The following is a 23,654-nucleotide window of genomic DNA, read 5'->3' as shown; positions in this document are numbered from 1 at the left end:
GAGGTCGTCCTGATTTCCTCCAACCACCAAGTGGCCCAAGGTGGAGGGGGCAGGCCTGAGGCCTGGTCAGGGTGAGTGACCACCAGAGGTCTCGGTTCTGGTCAGCCTCCACCTTTCCCTACTTGCAGGGCTCTTCCAAATCCCCGACAGCTGTCCCACAGTGGACATCTGCCACCTGCTGGGCTCCAGGCCTGCGACCGCCTCTGGAGGGAGAGAGAATCCATGAGTGAATGTGCCATAGGTGTGCCAGTGGGCGTAAGAATGTGTGCGGCGTGTGTGTGTGTTGTGTGGTTGTGAGTGTCTAAGAGTGTGCGGGTGTGGCGTGTGAGTGACGAGGGACATATGACTGTGCGCGTGTGACTGAGCGTGAAGGACACGCCATGTGGGACGCAGCGAGGGTCGGCCCGGGAACGCGTCATGTGTGATATGTTAGTGTGCGGGTGTGTGGTGTGTGGCGCAGGGATAGGTGTGTGGCGCGTGAGGTGCGACTGTGAATGTTTGGAGTCTGAGGAATCAGAATTCGGGCCCCGGGCGGCCCTGTCCCTAGCATCCCCAGGCATGACCCCAGGGTCACCGGGCCTGGGCCCCAGGGGGAGGCGGGCCCCTGGCTAACCTCAGAGCCCGAGACCTTTGCTGTCTTCATCCTCTCCCCCCTCTCCTGGCTTCCTCCACCGAAATTTCATGTCTCCCTTCTGACCCCAGTGCCCTGAGTTCCACTCCCCGGAGAGGGTGAGAGGCCGGAGCACGCCGGGAACTCGTTGGCCTAATGTCTTCTGGGGCCGGTGCTGCACCAGAGGGGATGAACCCCAGGGGGAAAATCCCGAGTGTAATGACAGGCAGGTGGATAGCACAAATGACACCAGGTACCCCGGGAGCTGTTCTAAGTCCTCCAGGTAAATGCACTTAGTCCCCATAATAACTTGGGTTTTATCATCCTCCCTATATCACAGGTGGGAGAAGAAAACTACTGTTTTTTTTATAAGATTATTTATTTATTTATTCATGAGAGACACAGAGAGAGAGAGAGAGAGAGAGAGAGGCAGAGACACAGGCAGAGGGAGAAGCAGGCTCCATGCAGGGAGCCCGATGGGGGACTCGATCCCGGGTCTCCAGGATCACTCCCTGGGCCGAAGGCGGCACTAAACCACTGAGCCACCCGGGCTGCCCGAGAAAACTACTTCTCACGAGGTTGCTGTGAGATTGCCCGAGGGAAGCACCACAGAGGGTCTCGCACGATGCCCGGAAGGTAGGGTGAGTGCCGTGGAGAGCAGCCCTGTCGTGACGGTGGACGTTGTCCTTATGGGTTGTGCTTGGTTGTAGCATCACCTGACTTTGACCTCCTACGTCACCAGACTTCGAACAGCCGCCTCCTGGGCCTTTCCAGACTGAGCGCTGAGATCCTAGGTGGCCCTCCCCATGACCCAACACTGCTCTCCCCAAAGACAGACTGTGAGAACCTCCACCCCCACCCCCACCCCCGCCTGCTGGACTCACCAGAGAGCCCACTCGGGTAGAGGTACCTGGCTCAGGCATCCTGTCGTTCCCGCTTTCCGAGAACTTGGACCACAGGCTTGCCTGTGAGCCACTCTGCAGGAACGGGGCTTCGGGAAGGTTCACTTTACTGCTAGCCTACTCCTGGCTTTGTGGTACAACAAGTGGTAAGACTTCTGCCCTGAATATGGCTCTACTTCTGTTGGTACTCTAAGGTTAGAACCCTGATCCGTAGGATTTGGCATGAATTTTAATGTGACTTATAAGAAAAATCTGGAATTTAGAGTATTCCCCTCCACACATCTAATCAAAGACTTTTGACTCTAGTGAGGGTGGATTGGCTGCCCATTTTTTAAAAATCAGCCTTATGAGGGACATTTCCACTCGTGGAATCTTACAGTGCCATCTTCCTTCTCCTACCGTTTCAGCTCCCCCGGCCAGCTGGGCGCCAGAGGTCTCAGTTTTACGTCACTTCTCTTGGTGTGCCCCCTGTCTCCTCAGATATGTGGTCTTTCTGAGGTGATCCCTTATGTAATTTTTATTGTGTAAGACTCCCCTGTAGAGTTCATCATTTCAGAGAAGTTGATGGGGTGGGGTGGGAGGACTGTCCTTATTTCTCTGCCTTGGGGACCAGCTTCAAGACCTTCCCACAGTCAGCTCCTCTCTGCTGTCTCCTCTCCTGAAGAGAAATGTTCGGTCCTGACTCTTGGGAAAGTCTTGGACAAACGACGTATACATCTTTACACACCCAAACCAACGACTATCAGCAGATATTTCAGCCACTATTGGGTCTTAGTATTATGGAATCATTATATTACATAAAAGATTTTTGAAAAGAAAAAAAAATCAAGATAATTCAAGGACTTGAGGTTTTTTTTTTTATCATCAGAAATATTTCAGTGGTTTTCTGAGTGTTTGCTGGATACCGATCGCTGCTATTTGGTTTATCATTAATCCCGCAGTTGATTGTTATTCCCCAGCACTGGGCTGAATAGTGTCCCTCAAAATGTACACCCACTGGAATCTCTGAATATGACCTTATTTAGAAATGGGCACTTTGCAGAGGGAATTCATTAAGATGAGGCCAAACTGGATTTGGGTGGGTCCCAAATCCAATGACAAGGGTCCTTGCAGGACACTACACCACGTGAAGACACAGAGAAACACAGTGGGAGAAGGCCAAGGGGGGATGGGGCAGAGGTTGGAGCAGTGCAACTGTGAGCCAAGGATCTCTGAGGATTGCTGGCGGCCCCTGGAAGCCAGGAGAGAGGCCGAGCCTCCTCAGATTCCCCCTCACATCTCCCAAAGGGCTCAACCCTGCAGACATCTTGATTTCAGGCTTCAAACCTCCAGGATGGTCAGACACTAAATTACGGTTATATTAAGCCACCCAGTTCATGGTACTCGGTTACAGCCACCCTCGGAAATCAATACATTCCCCCAAACTAGTGACTTTTTAACCTATGAGATATCCCATTTCAACTACAGACCAGCTCCCTTCTTCATGAAAAGATTTAAGGTGGACTTGGGGTAGTATGTGATTATACTGCTATCACCTATTTATAATATCAATTCAGAATCATGTAAGATTGTCTATGGCTTTAGTGGCATTTCTTGGCCTTTGATTCTAGGGACTGGGATAGGCTATGTGAGCTCAGGATTGGCTTGTGGGTTATTGGCATTAATACGGGCGCTGCATCTTAATACTTCTGCCCCAGGCATGACGCTTTGCAGGTCGGGGAGCAGCTTCCAGGGGAGAAAGGAGTGATAGGTTCTGATGGACCTTGTAGTTTTGTTCTTCTGGAATGATGGTCCATTATTATATGGAATGATGGTCTATCGCCATTACAGAGAACAGAGAAATAAACATTTCTGACGACCACCTCTCTGGGTCGGGGTGGAGCCGAAGGCTCTGAATGAGGTCATGGTCCGGGAATCAAGCCCAGGAACTGCAGTTGGTAGAGCAGGAGGGGGGACCAAGGAGGAATCTGAAATCTGAGTCTTGTCAGGGGCAGGCTTAGAAGCACAGCGTGTCTGAGGCAGTATGTTCGAGATCAATGTGGAAGTAAAGTTTCTGCCCCACATCAGGCAGGATAGAAGCCTGAAAAGAACTTTCTCCCAGAGGGAATTCTCATGTACAGAGGCCCTGAGGATGAGTCTGGCACGGGGTTGGGGCTTACAGGACATGACAAGGTGCAGTGCCAGAACCTAGGAATGGCCTTGCGGACATGGGGGTCCTTTATGTAATTGCTGTTCCCCAAGACACTTTGGGTTGACTGTTCTAAAAGCTTGGTTATCATTTAACTAGCTTCTAGTTAATATTTCTATGGAGGGAGTTGACTCATTTGGTTACTTGATTTTTTATTAATAGCCTCTCCATCTGGGAGGGTACCCCAGGAAGTTATGAGATTCAAGGTCAAGTATTCCATGGATGCTTAGCAAAGATTTTTTTTTTTTAATGCCAAAGAGAAGCACAGTTACATTTGCTTTTGGTGTATTACATTCTGTAACACAGAACTTTAAGGTCCTGACCATTGGTGGAGACCCCAAACACTTCTTTTATTGAAGATCATCTTGGTCCCAGTTGTAGGCAGTCTGCTAGCCTCCCTCAGCCCAGCATTGGAGGTGGGGGGAACTTTGACTAAGGGCCACAGCATGGGGGGCCTAAAAGTGGGACCAAAGCAAAATACTCTGAAGGGGTTGTCTGGGAAATGGAAGGTATGGGGACAAATGCAGTCTGAGCCTTCTTGGTGGCAATCACGGTCTTTAATTATCAATGAAGTCACATTTTTGATTTGTAAGCAACTGTCAGCTGGTAGGTGCTGGTGGAAGTACAGAGCTCAGAGGGGAAAAGACCTTAAACCTTAGCTCTTTGGAGATCAGCCCCTCCCTGGCATCATCAAACACCTCCTTTCCTTCCCTTTGCTTGGAAACTCTTGGCATAAGTGGCTTCACATAAGTGGCTTATCCACGTAAGTGTATAAAAGAGTGGCCAAACACTCTTTTGGGTCATCTGAGTGACAGAAAGGGAAAAGAGTCCTCCTCCCCGGGGGGGGAGTAGGGCATGTGAAAGACCAGTCTCCATTATGTTTTTCTCTTCCTCTTCCTCCTCATTATTCTAAAACTCTGCCTCCATCAGGAGTGCAGGGGCTCTTGTAGAGAGATTCCTGGCCAAGAGGACAGGAGACGCCACCCCTGGTTTTGACACTAGTTTATGATACATGGTACCTTCGAGCAAACCTCTCCACCTCTCAGGACCTCAATTTTGTCTGCTGTGAAGTGGTTAGCATATGTGTTTATGATTCCTTGTGTGTATGCCCATGTTACATGATCCCTCAGGCCCTAGGACTCCAGACAGGTTATGATTTCTCCCACTATGGGCGGAGGTGAGTGTCCCTGGTGAGGATTTCAGGCCTTGGTGAGTATAACTATACTGAGAAGAACTGCAGCTTCCGAGGATTCAGTGGTGTTTACCTAAAGGCTGTTGGCTGGGTCTGTGGTCTGTGTCCCAGTGTCTAGAAGAGCACCTTGATTCTAGTGCGTATCCAAATATGTATTTGAAGGAAAAAGAAGAGAAAGAAGGAAAAGATGGAAGGGAGGAAAGAAGAGAAGATGGAAGGGAGGGGGAGATGGAGAGAAGGAAGGGTGGAGTGGAGAGGACAATCCCGTTGAGGATCCCATTAGAAATGTGCAGAAAAGCCTTCTTTCTGAACTTAGCTCCCCACCCATGTGATCTCTTTTTTCTGAAAGGTGCCTCTAAGATCTTAATTCTCCTATATCTTGGGTTCTCTTGGTAAAAGAAGCTGCAGAGGGAACCCCTCTGGACCCCTCAACCCCACCAGGAACAGTTAGGCCAGGTTTGAGTACTAACTGAGTAGGGACCAGCAAATCCTCTGAGCGCAGGTAGGAAAGTGGAGTGTGAGTGCAGTGAAGCCCCCTGGAGCTGAGGTCCCCTGAGGATCAATATGATTCTGAAGGCGATTGTCATGAGTGGTGGGAGAGGACAGAGCAGCTGGCGGGCGCCTAGGCTTCCCCGTGGCCCTCCTGGACGTCGGCAGCCATGTTGTTGGTCTGGAGCAAGAAGGCGGTGTAGGCCATGTCGGCTTCCTCCTTGGAGGACTAAGGGGGCAACAGGACAGGAGTCAGTGTTTGGGACACTGGCTCAGGGGGTGGGGGTGGGAGGGAGGGTAGGCACTAAATATCCTGCATCCGTAATCTTGGCCTAAGCACTCCAAGCCTGTGTTGCCCTATTGCTCTCATTCTAGTTCTCTGTGCTCACCAAGGACTAATTTTGAGAAGCGGAAAGTTACAGTTTCTAAAAATATCTCCCCTTGTCTCACTACCGTCTTCTGACACGTAGAGTGGAACCACCTCTGTTGCTTGGGCCTGTCCCCGGAAGCTCTGCCCACACAGTCCACAAGCGAGGTGCTCTAGACTGGTGTTAGCCACATTGGTTCATGTTTTTCTTTTACCACCTGCTCCGAGATGGAGCTTGGCAACGACACAGAGCTGGAGGGGAAAGCCATCTCCAGGACCAGCTTAATCCCCTACTTGTTCCAGATTTGGGGGGCTCTGCTGCTTCCAGGGAGAGTGGATATGATAGCAAGCATTAACACCCTGGGATTAAGGAGGCACAGGGGGTAGGAGGAGGGTGATATGTGACCCAGTGCCAGGAGTCACTTCTGGTAGGATTGCGAGTTATATGGCACTTGGTTGGGGCGGGGAAGGGCTTCTGGTGACTACCAAATTGCCCAGTGCCAGCAAATGTCTTTCAAACCCAAGCAGAAGGCTGGTCCTGAGCAAATGCTCAAGGGAGGCTGGGTGGCGTCAAGTGCACCGGTTCCCTCCGCAGTCCAGGAGAAGGATCCACCTAATCACCAGCATTTGACATTTGACCTTTCCCACCCTGTGTCTGCAAGCGTCTATGCACTTTCTTCTTAACCCTCAGCCTCGCTGCCTCCCACGTGTTCGCAGCCCATCAGCTCACCCCCTCCCCCTGCCTCAACCACACAGGTGCCACAAGCAATAAGACACATCTTGTCCTCCAAAAGTTCTCCCGAGCACGATTTCCACTACCTTCCCTATTCTGACATCAGCCCCCACCCACGTTGAGGTAGTTTCTTCTGAAGTCTAACTGCTGTCCCTCATGTTGCACTTCCTTGTCACACAATGAGGCCTCCCTCCCCCTCCTCACTCTTACTCGTTTTGCCTTCTTGGGTTCTTCAGACTCCATGGTCTTCTCGGTGGTGGTGGTGGCAGCACTGCACTCTGAGGAGCAAGGTGGGGAGATTAGCCTTCACTGGCCTTATATTCCCACCCCAGAGGCAGGGTCAGGTCTAACTCTTGCTCTCCCAGGGAGGGGTGTGGTGAGGCATTCCCCTGAGTGAGAGACCTACCATCATGTCCTTCGAGAGTTGTCTCCTGAATGACTTGAGAGGCTCCCATGTTGTCATTGGCACCAAAATCCCTGGAGTTCTCAAAGTCTGACATGCTAATGTCGGTCCTGTAGCTTCTAATCGAAATCCGGTCTGTCCAGGAGAAAGAGGAGTTGGCGGAGGGACAGAGGACATAGGCGGGCAGGATGTGCTGCCTCTGAGGGAGCCCCGCAGCATAGCTGGAGGGGGCAGCACGGCAGGTCTCTCATCTCTGACTCCGACCCAGAGCAGAATGGAAATGATCAGAGTCTCCTTCACCCTTCCCTTCTCACGGAGAATCAAGACTCAACAACCCCTGACCTTTCTTTCTCTTTTCTTTATTTTTTTTTAAAGATATATTTATTTACTTATTTATTGAGAGAGAGAGCATGGGAAGGCGATGGGGCAGAGGAAAAGTGAGAGAAAGGGAGAGAAGCCAAGAGTGATGCCCAATGTGGGGCTCAACCCCATGACCCTGAGATCATGACCCGAGCTGAAACCAAGAGTCAGATGCACAACCGACTGAATCACCCAGGCACCCCAACAACCCCTGACCTTTCAAAGCATAGTGCTTCCTTCTGTCCTTGCATCAGCCCTGTGAGGCACTTATTACTATTATTACCCCAAGTCCTGGGGAAACTGAGGCATGAAGTGGGGATACCCGAAGTCACACGGCCAGCCAGTTCTCAAAGTAGGCCAGAAGCGTCATTCCCCCTGCATCCTGAGTTCCTCCTCCTGGCCTCTGAACGTGGGCCCTGAGCCATTACAGGTGGCCTTCCAGAGAGAGCAGCGCTTAATGTGAATTTCGAGTACGAGCTCATCTTTGCCCACCCCACTTTCCCAGAACGCTTTCTCAGGGACCGTGGCAGCCCCACGCTGAAGGCAGCTAAGCACCCCGGTGAGGCCCAAAGGCTCAGGACTGGAGATGGAGGGTGGGGCAAGGGCATCCCGGGTACTCACCGACATTCTTCCTATGCCGCGCTCTGAGCACTGCCACTACCACGGCCCCCACTGCCAGCACCAGGCCCAGGGGCACCAGGGTGGAGAGAAGCACTTTGGAGCTCCCGCTTTGTCCTGCGGAGCTGGAAAAGGGACTGAGTTAGTCACTGGAAGGGAAGCCTGGGGTCCCAGGATGTGCCAGCAGGTTGGGTCCCACTAGCTTCCGTTCCCTCCTCTTGATACAGCCCCCAGCTCTCCTCTTGAAAGGAGACTTTCCAGACATGGCAAAGGTGGGGACTGGGCCTTCTCTGCGTCTCAGGCCTGGGAAATTGAACTGAACGGTGGACACCACCTAGGCCGCAGGAGAAGGGTAGAGAGCACCACCGGCCCCTCCTGCGCACACACCGAGGCAGTGAGGGCTGCCCCACCAGTGAGAGGCACACAGGCTCTCCTCTGTGGTCCCCACGGCCCAACCTCAGGCCCCCCTCCTCTGGGAGGTTCTCTCTCACCTGCTGGTGTCTACGGATGCTCTGTTCCCACCAGCAGCGTCTCCAGTCTCCACTGCTACGTTGTCCACCAAAAGCCTGGGATTCTGAACGACTTTGCTCTCAACCTTCCGGACATTTGACTCTACCGCCTCCTCACCAGGAGCAGCATTCACCTGGCTGACATCTTGGGACCCTGGAAAAAGACAAGGCGGGCTGGATTATTGTTCTTTCTCTGTTTTCACTCCTTGAGGTTAGGGAATCCGAGGAGAGGGATTTCATTAGCAATCACCGTGCCAGGGTGAGGTCTCGAGGCTCTTAGAGTCCAGGAGAACTAGAAACAGATGGCCTCTGTCCCATTCGCACCAAATTCACTTCCGTCTATAAGGCTCCACGGCATAGATCCGGCTCTGCCTAAGGGCTGACCCATCATTTGGAGACAGGGAGATTTTTCTGTTTTTGAAATCCTGCCCCCGGGTCTCCTGATGGCAGGGCTGAGTGCAGTCATGCTGCCCCCCGCTGGTAGCTTGGCAATGGGCCCCTCGGTGAACCAGACCAGTGGGACCCAGACACAGTAGGATTTCTAGAGGGACTAATCATACCCTATAGGGATAAAACATTTCATGCGACGTATTAAAAAGAGCCTTAAAATGCAAACATGCTAGAAGAAGTTGCCTTAATTTTCTCATCAGATCTTTTTTTTTTTTTTTAATTTTATTTATTTATGATAGTCACACAGAGAGAGAGAGAGAGGCAGAGACACAGGCAGAGGGAGAAGCAGGCTCCATGCACCGGGAGCCTGACGTGGGATTCGATCCTGGGTCTCCAGGATCACGCCCTGGGCCAAAGGCAGGCGCCAAACCGCTGCGCCACCCAGGGATCCCCGTCTCATCAGATCTTATACATGAAGATATCTGGCCCTTTTTTGAGAGTAGGCTTTGGCAGAGTATAGTGCATGGGATAATGACTTTGAAATTCCACTGTGTAGAAGATTTCTTTTATAGAAAGGGCTTCAAAATAGCTTGAAGGGGCAACCATTGGATTTGTCTTGAAGCTGAGGTTGTACGGCAAGCCCATTTTTTTTTTTTTTTTTTGGTTTGTACGTTTATTTCAGATGCTCCTTATATAGGGTAAATGAGACTAGATAGAGGATAAGTCTCCCCCTGCTTCCAGTTTCTTGTAGCCAAACCTGGGAGCCACCTCCGTTGGAATAGCTGGTAGGTAGGAGGCTGCTCTGGTGTCCTGGGGAGCACAGACCATCTTGTCTTCAGAGACTTACCTTTTACCTTCTCCTTGACTGCCACGTAGACAGCCATGGTCTCTCCGTATCGGAGGCCGTTCTTCACTCCACACCAGTACCAGCCTTCATCCTCCTTGGAGACTGGGTCCAAAGACAGAGAAACGATCTGGCTATTCTGGTCACAGTTCACAAAGGCGTCGCTGGGCCCTTCGCCTTGGCTGGGCAGGATTTTGCAATCTTTGTTACTCCATTTGCACCAGTATTTCTCATAGGAGTAATATTTGCATGGGAAGTGGCAGGGGAGCTTCAAAGTCTCTCCCACCAAAGCAGTGACATTGTTGGGCACCTTGAGGCTCGGTTCTCCTAGAGCAGGGAGGGAGAAAGAGATAGGCACACAAGTTGGCATTGGTGATACTGCAGGAAAGTGGGTATGGCGGGGACCTTTGTCCATGGCCTATTTCCTCTCTGGATAGCATTATAAATAAATACATTATACTGGATGCATAAAGAATGTAATTATGTGCCCACATAATAATTATTATTGATGACCCTCATGCATGAATCCAGACTAACACACTAATCTAGACTCTCGCACATTGACCTCAGTTTGCTTTCCTTGTTCTTCTCTTCTAGACTCAATACAAAGATCTGTACTCTGCTTCAGCTGGTGGCACATATACTGTAAAAGAGGCCAATGTTTTTGATAATAAAAGGTGCAACATGTGGTAGTTCGGAGAGCGCGGGGTGTGCATGGGAAAGGGTACCTGTTACAGTCATGAAAACATATGTCGACAGGTGGGCCCTCTCCTGAGGTCTGTCCCATCAGTGAGATGGGAAGAAGGTGGTTGAGGGAGATGTCACTTCTGACTGGTAGGTCCTAGGGCTGCCCACCCCCCTTCCCTTGGCCCAGTTCAGCTCTTACCTTCGACGACCTGGAGCTTCACCATGGACCTCCAGTGAGTATCGCCGTTGGTCAGACACCAGTAGAAGCCAGCATCGTTGGCGGTGAGCTGGTTGAGGATGACCGTGTAGGTGCCATTGCCTGGCTCTTCATGCAGTGCGAGCCTGCCCTCGTACTGCTCCGTAACCCCCCCATCACTCTCCACCAGAGATCGGCAGAGACCATTTTGAGTGTCTTCCCAGCGACACCAGTACTTCAGGCTGTTTGTTTCCTTAGGCTTGTAGGGACAGAACACCGCCACAGAGCCTCCGACCACACCTTTCACCACAGAGGGGCTAGGAGGAATTACGGTCTCTAGGAGTACAGGCAGAGATGGAATGGAACATTACCAACATGGTATAGGCCGCCTCCCCCCCCCATGGTCTCTGCGAGGGTGGAGAGTCAGGGGTCGATTATTTGCCTCATTCTGCTCAGAAAATGAGAAGGAATTTCCTAATGTCACAGAGCCTGGAGCTGGAGACGTGCAACCAGACTCCAGTGACCTTCACCACTCGTCTGGGTCTCTTGTTTCCTCTCCCCACCTTATTCTGTGCAGAGAATGGGAGGAGTTTAAGGAGAGACCATCAGTTCTTCTCTTTGGGCTTCTTATAAAATCTCTCTCTATCTAAGTTTTTGGCTGTTTATTAGCTCATCCCGTAACAATGACCAGATGGTTTTTCTCCAAATTAAGAAAATACATTTACGATTTGGTGCGATTTAAAATATAAACTGTGTAGCACAGAAGCTTTACTTGCTGAAGACCCCGAGGGCCATCTCAGAAAAAAAGATGGCCATTCTCCAAAAAACTAAAGCTGACATCCGGTGGGAGCACTGGATGACTGAAGATGCTGAGGAATGTGGTGAGGATCAAGCTAGATATACAAGTGACGAGCAAGGAATGGGAGCCCCTTAAGCAAAAAGTCACAAGTGACAATCAACTGCAAGTACTGGTTTGCTGTTTCTCATGAGGGTAACTATGCAGGGTGCTCCCAGGTGAGGGCAGCAGGGATCCAATGACTTCACCACCTTGCTGGCTTGCCAAACTAGAGCTGAGTAGGCCAGGTGGTGGAATAACAAATACCCCTGTGAGATGTTGAAAGGGAAAGTTAGAGGCTGGGGCATTGCCTTCCTGGGAGAGCGCTAAGACCAAGATAAGCCAAACTTTCTCCCATTCGAATGTGAGGGATGAGGTGCCATCCTGCTCAAAAGACAGGGAGAAGGGACAGGTGGCCCTTGCAAGCTCTGCCATGGCACTGGGATTCCATGCTAAGTCCTCATAGTGGCTCTCTGAGCCCCAAACAACCTGCAGCCTTGCCTCAATGAGGAGTGTCCCTTTCCTTCTCATTAATCAAGGACAGCCATCAAAAGACCTTTGACAGAGAAGAATTAGTAAATAATGCAAGGCTGAGACTGTGTTTTCTTGCTCTCCTGTCCAGCTGTCCACATAGCATGTAGTTTAAGGCTCGATGGGGAGCAGATGACATTGGCGACTGTTGGATATTGGATAGACTCACAGGGTGTGAGCCAGGCACCCACCTGCTGGGCTGACTCCCCTCTTCCCCTCCCCGTCTCAGGTCTCACCTTCATTGACAAAGAGTTGCCAGGCCTGGATGGGTGAGCCTTTTTGAGGCTCGCCATCAGAATGGGCACCACACAGGTAGTTCCCTGCATCCTCTTTCCTCAGGTTGGTGATATGCACGCTGAAGGAGCGCTTGTTCTTGGGAATGAGCAGGATCCTGCCCTCAAAAGACCGATCCTTCTTCCCCAGGGTGTTGATGACCACATCGCAGGCTTCCTCATTGCTCATCCGGCACAGAAATTTGGCCATATTTTCCACGTCGGAGCCCAGGGCACAGTCAAAGATCACGGAGCCCCTCAGATCTCCATAAAGCAGGTTAGGCTCAGGCTTCAGCACTTGGAGGTCAACGTTGCTCTTCTCACCAATGGTATCTTCCCCAATCTGGCAGACGTACCTCCCAGCATCACTGAGCTGGACTTGCTTGATAATGAAGCTGAATGCTAATTGGTCGGTGCCCATAATTTCAAGCTCTATTCTGCCACCATAGTCAGAGTTGACTTCTCCAGTGGAGTCAATGACTGTGACACAGCCCTTGTCTGTCTTCTTACACACAGACTTCTTCTTCTCAGAATTTTCAGGCTTGAAAGGGCAGTTGATGGTCACTGTGCCACCCAAGTCAGCTGTGTAGACTTCAGTGTCACCTAGGGGCCCAGGACCTGCAAGATAAGGGGTGATTTCACTTTCTTGCAACACAGGGCAGCTCAGTATTCCCAGTGGAGGTCTGGGTGTGCCTATCACCTTCATTGCCCTCCTTGCCAGAGGGACACTGTCAGAATATGTCTTCCAAGACCCAGCCTTATTGCTGTCTCCTCCGTGAAGCCCCCCCACAAGCTGACACTAGTCTCTTCTTCCTCTGGGCTCTCATGACACTTATATCTGTATCTCTTATTACAATCTGATCTCGCATATAGTTAATTATGTTCCCCACAGTCTGGCAGTCCCTTGAGAGCAAAGACACGCTTTACACAAGTTTGACTCCCCTGCAGTGCCAGGCATGATGCTAATACAAAGTAGGTGCCCAAATTAATGTGTGTTGAAATTACACAGAATGGATGTTCATATAGGGTGATGGATTTCAGTACATTGTGATAGAAATTTCTAAAATTTACAACCATCCAGACATGGAATGAGCTGCTTTGTAAAGTAATGAATTTCTGCCACTTAAAGTGTTTAATCAGATGCTGTATATTCATTGTCCCCAGCGTTCTTCCAAGCATCCTGTATAGGGTCAATTCCAAGCTCTCCTCAGCTCTTAAAATTCTTCCTTTTTATGACTCTCCATGACCACCTGAATGAACTCTTTATTCAGTTCACAGATAACACTGGGCATATCCCAAAGGAATAAAACATATCTTTGAGTATCCTTCCAATTTTCTTCTCTTAAGACCTCTTTCTCTCTTAATTTCCCTTGATTATCTAAAATGCCCTGTGTTGTTGAACACTTGTCAGAAAGATCTTCTTATTTTTCTTTTTCCTCAACTAGAATAGGCTTGTTCAGTGGACCACTCCTTAGGAACTGATCATTTAATTTATGCTGAGGGTGTTGATGGCCTAATGGGTACCAGGTTTTTAAAAAAATGCATTTCGTAAGAAGCCTTCTGGTGACCTAAGGTCTTAATCTGAAGGGTGCACTAATGGCAGGAATTTGAGGATCTCTATAAATCTCTCCCTGCCTTTTCTGTCTCCCTCAGCTCAAAGACCTCTTGCCACACCTACAGCAAACACAGTGAGAGAACTTGTCCTCCTGATGCTCTTCTAAGCTACTGCCTTGGTAAAACCCTACGATGTTATAGGCCTTGAAGACCTAGAAAGTGTACCCATCACCCCCAAGGAGGTCCCATCTGTCTCATTTCCAGGTTCTATTATGAAGAGTCCTTGCCTCTGGGAAAAGAACTCACAGCCTTCCCTACCCCGTGCCAGACACTCTTCCCTCTCAGGAAATTCTTCCTCAAGCCCTCCCATTGCAACTGAGATGAGTCCCTCTCACTCTTCCAGAGGAGTCCAGGGAACCTGGATTCTTACCCTTGCTGACATCCAGGCTCACATCAAAGGACAAGCCTCGGCTGTTAATGCCCAGACCACACTTATAGCGCCCAGAGTCATTCTGGGTGAGGTGGTCAATGTTCATCACAAATGTGCTGCTGTCTGGGAAGTTGGTGATGTTGGCTCTGCCCTCGTAGTCCTTGGAGACGTAGCCGTCCGAAGAGATGAGGGTTGTGCAGCGGCCCTTGGCTCCCTGCCGGCACCAGTACTTCCGGGTATGCCGGTTGACAGAGGTGGCTGGATAGTAGCATGTGATGGATGCTGAGCCACCTTCCACAATGTTCACTTCCTGGGGACCGAATATGGGACTCTTCGTGGAGACCACTGTGGGGACAAAAGACAGAGGTTTTCTGAGGCCCTGGGAGGTAAAGCCTACTGAAAAGATCCAGATAGCCTGCCCCAGGAGATGAATATTCCCCCCAGCACATGTGCCTTCTGTGGATTATTTGCTGTGTTCTACAGTGGGACAACTGCTACTAGACAACGCTACATGATTTGCTGCAATTGGGTAAAATGGTTGATTAATCATTATTAAACTCTAACTGTAACACATTAAAGATCACCATTTTAAGGACAATGGAACAGCAAACTTATTTAGTGATATCCTTGTTCATTAAAAAAAGGGCACTTTGTGGGGACTACCCCATTGCATTTGCTATTTTTTCTTTCTTTCTTTCTTTCTTTCTTTCTTTCTTTCTTTCTTTCTTTCTTTCTTTCTTTTTTCTTTCTTTCATTCTTTCTTTCTTAGAGACACACAGAGAAAGAGGCAGAGGCATAGGCAGAGGGGGAAGCAGGCCCCCTGCAGGAAGCCCGATATGGGACTCGATTCCAGGACCCCGGGATCACGCCCTGAGCTAAGGCAGATGCTCAACCATTGAGTCACTCAGGGGTCCCTATTTTCTTATATTTCCAAAAACATTTTGTAGGTTCTTTTCTCTTTTTCTTTTCCCAGATTAAAATATTGACAGCCAAGAAGGATAAGTCATTTCCTCAAAACCCCAGAGCAACTTATAGGGATGTCTGGTTCGAGGTCAAGGTTTTTTTTTCCACCCTCCTGGGGAAGACCTGGTGAAGACTCCTGGCCTTGAAATGAGGAATTGCCATTCCTGTTCCAGACCCCCAACACTTGGTCATTGTGGGTTTTTTTGAGACGTGACCTTTCTGCATCGTCTGTGTGACTCCTCCTCAAGGGAGTGCAAGTTTTGAGAGTGACATCTCTGGGTATAGGCATGATTTCAGTGTTCCCAGGGAACTGGGTCCTGGAGGGTTGGGCCAGGGCCTGAAAGACGCACCTGGAAAGACAGCCAGCAGGCAGGCGAGGAAGAGGGGCCTCATCGCTAGTGGCTCCTGAGGGGGCTGTGCCACTCAGGTCAACTTCTTTGTGGGAAGCTGAAAGACAACAATACAAAAGATGACAATCTTGTATTTTCCAAGGCCAATTAGGCCGTCGAGTTCCTGTAACACCTGTTTGGTGTTGTACCTCCAGTAACTGACATAAATCCTTTTGAAAGAATGAATGGCTCCGCCTTTCCCATTACACTTCCAAGTCCCATTATCCCACAGTGCTTTTTATTCCTTAATAGTTATGTGTCGATATTTGTCTTCTCAACTAAGCTGCACGTTCCTTTTGGGGTAAGGACACAGGTGCCATTTTTCCTATGTCCCCATCTGGGAGGCATGGTCCTAGGCAAGATCTGTAAGATCTCAGGAATAGCTCACTGGATGAATGGTTATAGCCACAAGTGGCCCCATCTCTCTGTTTCAGCTGGGGCAGGGGGTGCAGTCTGAGGGTCCCAGGGATCGGCCTCACTGCAGCCCAGAGGAGGAAAGAGGGGGACAGAGGAACGCCACTTTCCCACGGACTTCAGTAGGCTTTAACCTTGGAGTGGACTTGACAATGAGAGCATTAAGGGAGAAAACCATGTCAACAAGCACGGGGCAGTAATGAGGACCTATAAAGATAAGGAAGCTCTAAGCACTAGGAAGCTCAGGGAGTGATCTCCCAGCTTCCCCTTACCACCCTCACCCCTGCTCCCGCCCCCAGAGACTCCCTTCATTTGCTTGAGCCAAAGGCAATAGAGCTGTTTGTCTTGGTTATTTCTTTTCCGTGGGGGAATTCCCCAGCAAGGAACCTTTTTATTTCCTTGTGCAGATAAAGGCATTCTGTTTCTCCAGTTCTTTGGAAGAATAAGGAGTGTGGGTTAGGGAAGGAGGGCACAGATATGGGTGTCAGGTGGCAGCCTGACGTTTTCTTGATTCTAGTTAATTGCCCCGGACCTTTCATTCGAGGCCAATGATTAACTTCTAGGGTAGGTTCTTAGCCAAATGCCAGCATCAGCTCCAAACTGGATACACTCGGGAGATGCTGGCTAGGGAAACCATCTGAGGGGACACTACGGGTCACCATGAGAGAGACTTCCAGGTGGGACCAGATGTCAGAAGGCTGAGAAGTCTGTCTCCTCTGGAAGGCTTGGAATGGGCCGGCTGCAGAGACCCAGGGAAATTACCACCTGCAGTTTGCACTGGCCTTGAGGGCAATGACAAAATGCCACTTGCTTTTAAGAGTCAAGCCAGAAGTGCTTTCCTTAGTTCTGGTTCCTCTTCTCACCTTTAGATAAGCAAGCTCCTTAATATTTCTCTGAGACAAGAATAGGTCTTCCCATGGGCTGAGCTGAGGGATGCAGTACCTCGTCTGGATTGATAAAAGTGATTTGCTTGCAGTTATTGAGAGGCAGATGCCTGCTTTTCCCAAGTGGGGGGCAGGCCACAACTTCTGGCCCAGGCTTCCTCCATTTGTGACCTGCTTAAATGGCTGGGAATGTCCACCTGGGGAGAGGATACGCACACGGACCCATAACCCTTTGCACAGCCTCAGGCCAGGGACAAGAGCATCAGGTGTGCACAGCTGGGAAGGCAAAGCAGGCAGAGAATGACTTTGGTGAGGAACACAGTATAATCACAGGGGAGATGATGGGAGAGCGAGGGCGCCCCCACTCTCAGGACTCTGTTCAAAGTCAAACTTGAAGCATAGTTTCTCTGTTTCTCTGAAAGGACCCTGGGACTTGAGTATCATTAGAGATCCCTTCCTCTCCAAACCAGAATTTTCTCTCAAACCTGGGAAATTCATGTCCCAGGGTCCATGGTGGTTGGAGCTGGTTTAAATAATTTGCTTAAGGAAAGAGCATAAAATTTATTGGGCACCTACTATGGCACCATTTGGCTTTGCTAATTGCTTTTCTTTTATGACTTCATCCATCATCACAGCAACCCAAGAGGTAGATATAATTATCTTCATGTTGTAGATGGAAGAACTAAAGGTTGGAGAGATTTTTGGCCCCAAGACTCACAGCAGAATTGGGTTACTTAGATGAGCAGAGGGACCTGTCCTTTGGGGAATCTACATAGGCTAGGGTATCATGCATGGAGGCACTTTTTCTTGTCCTCATAACCGGAGTTGTTCTTTTTCCCAGCTAGATGGGATATTGTAAATCATTCTCGTGTTCCCAAGTTACTATCTCTGACATATTTATAACATGTCTACACAATTGTGGATTGGGACAGAGTTGTAAGCTATGCTGGAGAACAGAATTTGTTACCTTAAAAAACTAATCTAGCTGATTCCCCTTCCATTATTAGAGTGACTGAACTTCAGCTCTACTAGCTTGGGATCCAAAACTTTGTCCATCGAATCTATAGTTTCCATTTTTATTCAGAGGGAGAGGGATCTCCTGGACTAGGGCTTAGCATGGCTGCTGGTGGACCACATGGCCTTTAGCCACTCTGAGCTTTTCATCTGTTTGGTACAGAGCAGAGGGTCAGTCAAGGTTCTCACAGCCCCACAGGCTTGAGGGAGGACAGAAAGCGTGTACTACAGAGACTGAAGCCAAGTTGGCAGTTTCTGGTGACTTCCTGTGAGTGTGAGCTTGGAGGAGCAAGAAGTTTGGAGCTCAGAGGAGTGGGGAGTGACTGGCCTGGCTGGGGATGGGGCTTTCCTTGGCCTGGACTGAGAGGTGTCTGCCTACTTCTAGGAGAGGCACTGCCTGAGTCCATTTGGGACTATCCCTTCTATCTCCCTTGGGTGCAGGAGCAGAGCATATACTAGAGTGATCCCAGAAACTGCATTGTCACTAAGGGAGAGACAGCAGTCTGTGTGGTTTGGAAGGGCCTCAGGCTTGAAATGACAGATAGGAGCTTAGGAGAGTTTATGTGATTTATAGAAGTCCTAGAGTGTGGGAGACTCTCCAAGTAAAGGCAATGTTGGGGGAAGGGAATAAGAATTCTAGAAGGCAAGAAAATAGAGAGAGAACAGTCAAGGGGCCTGAAGAATGTATGAGCTAGAAAGATCCAAGACTTTCTAGTCTGGTCCCTGTCTAAAGTGGCCTGCATTTATGCAAAGTTTAAGCATAAATTAAGCATTTGAAATACCAGCTCCATAAAGCCCTGGGATTAAGCTTCGTAGAATTCCAGACGATCTTTCTGCAAAAATTTAGAACTCTGTTCTTGATTCCATCCCATCCTGATGTGTAGATACTTCTCTCGTCTGCTCCTGCTCCTGGAAGCCAGGGCCAACGGAGATCGACCTCTACAACCCTGAGGGGCCTGCATGAGAGCATCTGGCAACGACCAGCTGCTCAGCAAAGTCAAATAGGATTGGAAATGGTTACATCCCCATCCTGTCTGTGGGAAGGGTAAAGTCAGGGCTGATTTCTTTCACTTTGCCAAATGCCTTCTTGGTTTGGGGCATGCAAGGCAGAGTTGCATGAAGAGGAGCTTAGAAGATGGACGAGAACTCAGAGGTCCTGAGAGCTGTCACAGCCCCCAGGAGAGCTGTATCACTTGGGCAAAATATGCTGGCTCAAATCCTTCATCTGTAAAATGAGCATCACGGTCTCTTGAATCTTTTAGAGAGAAAGGCTTCTGTGGGATGCGGGAATATGGAGGGGATAATGGGATATGCATATGGAAGTGCTTTAAATAGCATGAAGTGCCCTTCAATTGTAGGAGGTTACAATCACTCTGAAGCACAAGGGAGTGGGGGTCTGTGCACTTGACTTTCACGGTTGCTGTGCACGTGAGCGTGGCACACAGCATTAGCTCCACGGCTTGGTTAACAGCTCTCTCACTTGGGGGCTGTGTGATTTGGGGGCAGGATATTTCAACTCCGTGAGCCTCAAGCCCTCATTTGTAAACTGGAGACAATTATACCGGGTATAGAGAATCATTATAAGGATTAAATGAAACAGCATATGCAAAGTCCTTAAAAAATGTTAGTTCCTTTCCCATCTCCCTCCTAAAATCAACACGGTCTTCTCCTTTCCCTGTTCTAGAGTGAGAAGACAATAGAAGTCTGTTCAGTGGGTGTCCTTTGAGGACTGGGGGTGAGCTACTCTGATTGGACCAGCATGGTCTGAAAGAGGAGAGTAGGTTCGAAACGGGAGATATAATTATAGCTAGCATATATGGAGTTATTTTCACGTGCTTCACCCTTGTTTCCCTCACTTATTCTCCCTCCTAAGGAGAGAGAATGAAATGGGCAAACCCCTTTCACTGATGAGACAATTGAGGCAGAGTGAAAAACCTGCCCAGAGTTACAAAGCTGGTAGGTGACTGCCATGGGATTCAAATTCAGGTACTCTGGACCAAGAGTAGAGGCGATGCTGTCTTGAAATGGAGAAGAAGCGCTCAGGAGAGGAGGGAGCTAGAAAGCCACTCTTAGAAAAGTTAGTCCGGGTCTCTCCTCTTCACTTTTCACAGGAAAGATAGTTCCTGTGAAGAGACACCTAAACCCAGAGGTAGGTGCCAACAGGGAAATTTCTTCCTAAAAGATAATAATAGCTGCTATTTATGTAGCCCCTACCACGTGTGAGGCATGCTATGTTTGTTTCCTGTAACTGGACTCATCGCCTCTAAAACTTCTTCCTACGTGGTCAATGCCAGGGACTTTGGGATCCCAGCCCCAGCCCACCCAGAGACAGGGCAAGACATATCTGAGGAAGGTCTCCGTCAAGTACATGCACGGCTAATATTACTTTTTTTTTTTTTAAGTTGGGTATTTTGTCTTTTTTTTTTTTTTTTTCACATGATGTCAAAAGGTCCCCATGACCATGGCAAAATGGTTATACCAAAATGTCACCTCCATACTTGCTGGGTGAACTTATACCACTCACAGTCACCCATTCACCCATGGAGGATTAGTTTCTTCAACTATAGATGGGATTGTGACACCTGCCTTGCCTACCTCCTAGATTTGTTTCAGGTGGGAATGAGGTGAAGCTGTGAAAGCTTGGGGTGCGTGACTTCACTACATGGAATTTGTGGTCTTCACACTATCGATAAAATAAAGCCACAGAGGTCTAGAGGTGATAAGAGGCCGGCAATGGTCACAGAGCTAGTGGCTCTCCTGACTCCTGGTTCATTGCTCTTTCTGTTACATCACCACGTCCAGGGCCAAGGAGAAGGCTGGATGGATGAAGAATCCACAGCTGGCTCTGGGGGAGCAGACGGCTGCCTTCTACCCTAACCCATGGACGGGCACATCTCCTCTCCAGAAGCTCAAGAACCCACCATTCCCCTAGTGAAGGGGGAGAGCCATGGCACCCGCAGTTCTGGTGGCCCCAGGCCTGGGCCAGTTGCCCAAGCGGAGCTGAGGGCGCTGGGAATGGAGCTTGTGCAACCGCTGCACTTGGGGCTGAGGGTCCCATGGCCGGCTGGGGATGCTGTCGGGATGGGCAAGGGGGGAGCATGGAGGGTGGGGGGCCTCCTGGCTGCAGAGTCGGGGGCCGGTGGAGAGCGGACTCAGAAGGCTGTATGTGCCTGGGAGGGGCTCGACCCACCTCACCCTGGGAGGACCTCCTTCCCCCACCCTAGCGAGGGCAGGGCGATATGATGGGGCCTATGATGCCTCCGTATGCAGGAATCAACTGGAACAAAGCTAGGTTCAAACAGGAAAGGATCCCAGAGCCCCTCTGAGGCCCTGAAACAGGGGTTGCAGGCGCCCTCCCCAGAAAGGAGAGGTGGAAAGCCTCCAAGACCAGAGGGGCAACTGCTACGCGCCAGGCACGTGGGATGCAATATCTTATCCAGGTCTCTGGTGCTCAGTGAGTCCTGGGGTAGCTGAGCTAACTTGAAAAACACCCAACAATTGTCATTTTGCTCCGGAGGTTACAAAGCAACGTGACACCTATTTTCTCATGCGAACCCCGCATACCGGAGTGAGAGGTATTATTTGGATCCCCATTTTACAGATGGAGGAACTGAGGCTCCGAGAGCGATGGGGTGACTTGCTTAGGGTCACAAGGTTGAACTGCGGAGGAGTTAGTCAGGAATTCAGGGGACGAAGTGACTACACATGCTGACCACGGGCATTCCTCCTTCCCGGCAGCTGACACTTTGCAGAGAAGGGGTGGGGGGTCCCACGCACACGCGCGCCCTTGCTCACCTCTGGACGGTGACTCTCTGCTCCCCGACCGCTCGCTTAGCCACGCGGGCTGCGGCCCCCCAAAGTGCCGAGGGTTGCCTAAGCCACCATCCCAGGCCCTTCCCAGATGCATCCCTTCGCAGACCCCGGAGCAGCCACACTTACTTTATGCCACTTTCTCCTCTCCTGGCAAGTCGGTTTCGGGGGGCGCAGCCCACTGGCCAGTCCACAGCCTGGGGCTTTCCCAAAGTTGCCAGCAGGACACCAGATGGTGCTGCCAAAACTGAAACTGTGTGCAGGGCTTCACCCACACCTGGGCTCTTAAAGGGACACTCTCCCCGAGGCCTGGCGGCCGGCCAGGGCCACGTGACTCTCACAGATCCCTTGCTTTCCTTTCCTTTCGGCTTTTCTGACTGGTTCCATTTGCTCCCCTTGACCTTGGGGAGGCCGTTCCCAGGGAACCCTCCATCACTGCAGGATGCAAGACAGAGTATCAAGCATGAAGAGCCTATTCCGCCTTTTTCTAGCTGCAAGATCCTAGGCAAGTCACCTTTATATATATGTTTTTTTTTTCCCTGAAAAATGGGATAGTAATCCCAAACCTGCAGGTCGAGGGTGTAACCAGATATTAGATGTAAACCCCTGGTCCAGGTGTGGTATGAGGTTCCTGTGCAGGTGATGGGGCACAGGTGGCAGAATGGCTCGCAGTCCCTGGCCTCATGTCCCCCCACCAAGTCGGGAACCCTCCACTTCCTGGGGTATTTCGCCCGGAGGAGGTCTTCTCTTCACACATCTTCTGAAGAGCCCCCCACTTTACCAGCCTCAGTGCTTCCGGGAACGCGTGGGACTGTGGCTCTTCCCACTTCGCTCCCTATGCAGGTTAGAGACGGGCTGCTTCTGGGCTCGCCTGCAAATGGTGGACCTTAGAGTTCCTTTGGGACCCGGGCTCTGGGCCACAGCAAAGTCGGTGTTGGTGTCCCGACCTGGGGCAGGGGGTGGAGGGGATCCTCCTTCCGTCTGTCAGTGAGTCCTCGGTTGTCTCCCCGACGTGATCCGGTTAGGCCTCCCAGAGGTGCCCCAGATGCTCTTAGCAGCCCCATGTCACACCAGTGAAGCCCACTCCCCAACACACACGCACGTGTGCCCCTGCACCCCTTGCCACACACCAGCTCCCGCACCGTCCCGCCCCATCCTACCTGTGCAGGATGCCCCAGGCTCTCCCTCCAGTGTCCCGCGGGCCGCAGCCCAGAAGGGGAAGGAGGAAAGGAGAAATAGAGTCCCAGAGAAACACAGGCGGTCAGAGCCCCGGGTCTTATTTTAGCTCACCCCTCCCTCGGGAGTGGATGTTAACCTGCAACCCTACAGCTGATGGCAGGACTAGCAATTGTATTTTCAAGCATGGAGCTTGATTTCAGACCCTTCAGCGCACGATCTGACTAATGTAAGAAAATAAAATTCCTTAGTCACTCCCGGGCAAGCTCGGTCCAGTTCAATGAGCTCCGGGTCGTTGTCACCGGACTCCCGATTTAAAGCTGAGTCTCAACTGGGACTCAGTTTCCCTTTCGTCTCCCTTCTCTCCTCTGGTTCTGTTAAGTCTGGGGTGAGTGGGTCAGGGGCAAGGGGGTGGCTCTACGTCACTGTCGGGGCTCTAAGAAGGAATGTCCCATTATTCTGACCCGGCTCTGTCGCGGTTCTACACTGGCTTCCTGCTGGGGCACGAACAGCCCTGTGCTCTGAGATGGGACTTGGACTGCTGGTCAGTGGCCCTGGGCCCCGCTCATCCTGAGACTCCCTGTGGTCCACTCCGTGCCGCCCTTGTCCCTACTTCTGGGCTCCTTCGGGTAGGACTTTTGCTATCTCCCAGGCCTCCGTTGCCTTTCAGGTGGATGCCGGGGCCTGGGGCTGGCCTGTACCCTCCCGACGCCGTGGGGGGTCCTGTGCAGCAGGCCTCGCGCTCCCCTGGCTCCTCCTGGCCTCCGTCCGTGTGTAAGTGGAGCAGCAGCGCGAGTGGCCAAGACCGTGGACCCCTGGCCGTGCTCGCAGGACAAGCAAGGCGCAGGTCCCTGGCTCTGGCGCCTCCCAACCACTCGGGATACCTCCACCCCT

At 50.7% G+C, this 23,654-nt stretch overlaps 1 protein-coding gene across 1 annotated transcript; it reads right to left on the bottom strand.

Annotated features, from left to right (window-relative positions):
- Positions 1–4,235: 4,235 nt before the first annotated feature.
- On the bottom strand, positions 4,236–21,876 carry PIGR (polymeric immunoglobulin receptor). The gene is made up of 11 exons (XM_077902318.1): positions 21,714–21,876; positions 15,424–15,520; positions 14,111–14,455; positions 12,091–12,744; positions 10,492–10,824; positions 9,609–9,932; positions 8,354–8,525; positions 7,866–7,987; positions 6,888–7,019; positions 6,692–6,759; positions 4,236–5,610 (listed from the first exon to the last, which is right to left on the bottom strand). Exons 2-11 carry the CDS (start codon positions 15,464–15,466, stop codon positions 5,515–5,517), a joined length of 2,289 nt encoding a protein of 762 aa, XP_077758444.1. The 5' UTR covers positions 15,467–15,520; positions 21,714–21,876; the 3' UTR covers positions 4,236–5,514.
- Positions 21,877–23,654: the final 1,778 nt, after the last annotated feature.

This window comes from Canis aureus, chromosome 6, assembly GCF_053574225.1.
Source record: "Canis aureus isolate CA01 chromosome 6, VMU_Caureus_v.1.0, whole genome shotgun sequence".
Classification (NCBI taxonomy): Eukaryota; Metazoa; Chordata; class Mammalia; order Carnivora; family Canidae; genus Canis; species Canis aureus.
This window is presented reverse-complemented; position numbering and strand designations above follow the sequence as displayed.

Coding starts and splice junctions, on each gene's coding strand:
- PIGR (XM_077902318.1), bottom strand. CDS start 15,466: ATGAGGCCCCTCTTCCTCGCCTGCCTGCTGGCTGTCTTTCCAG. Junction 8,526..9,608: donor AGTCAAGGAGAAGGTAAAAG/GTAAGTCTCTGA, acceptor GTCTTTTTCCAG/GGTCCCAAGATGTCAGCCAG. Junction 7,020..7,865: donor GCGGCATAGGAAGAATGTCG/GTGAGTACCCGG, acceptor TCTCCTGGACAG/ACCGGATTTCGATTAGAAGC.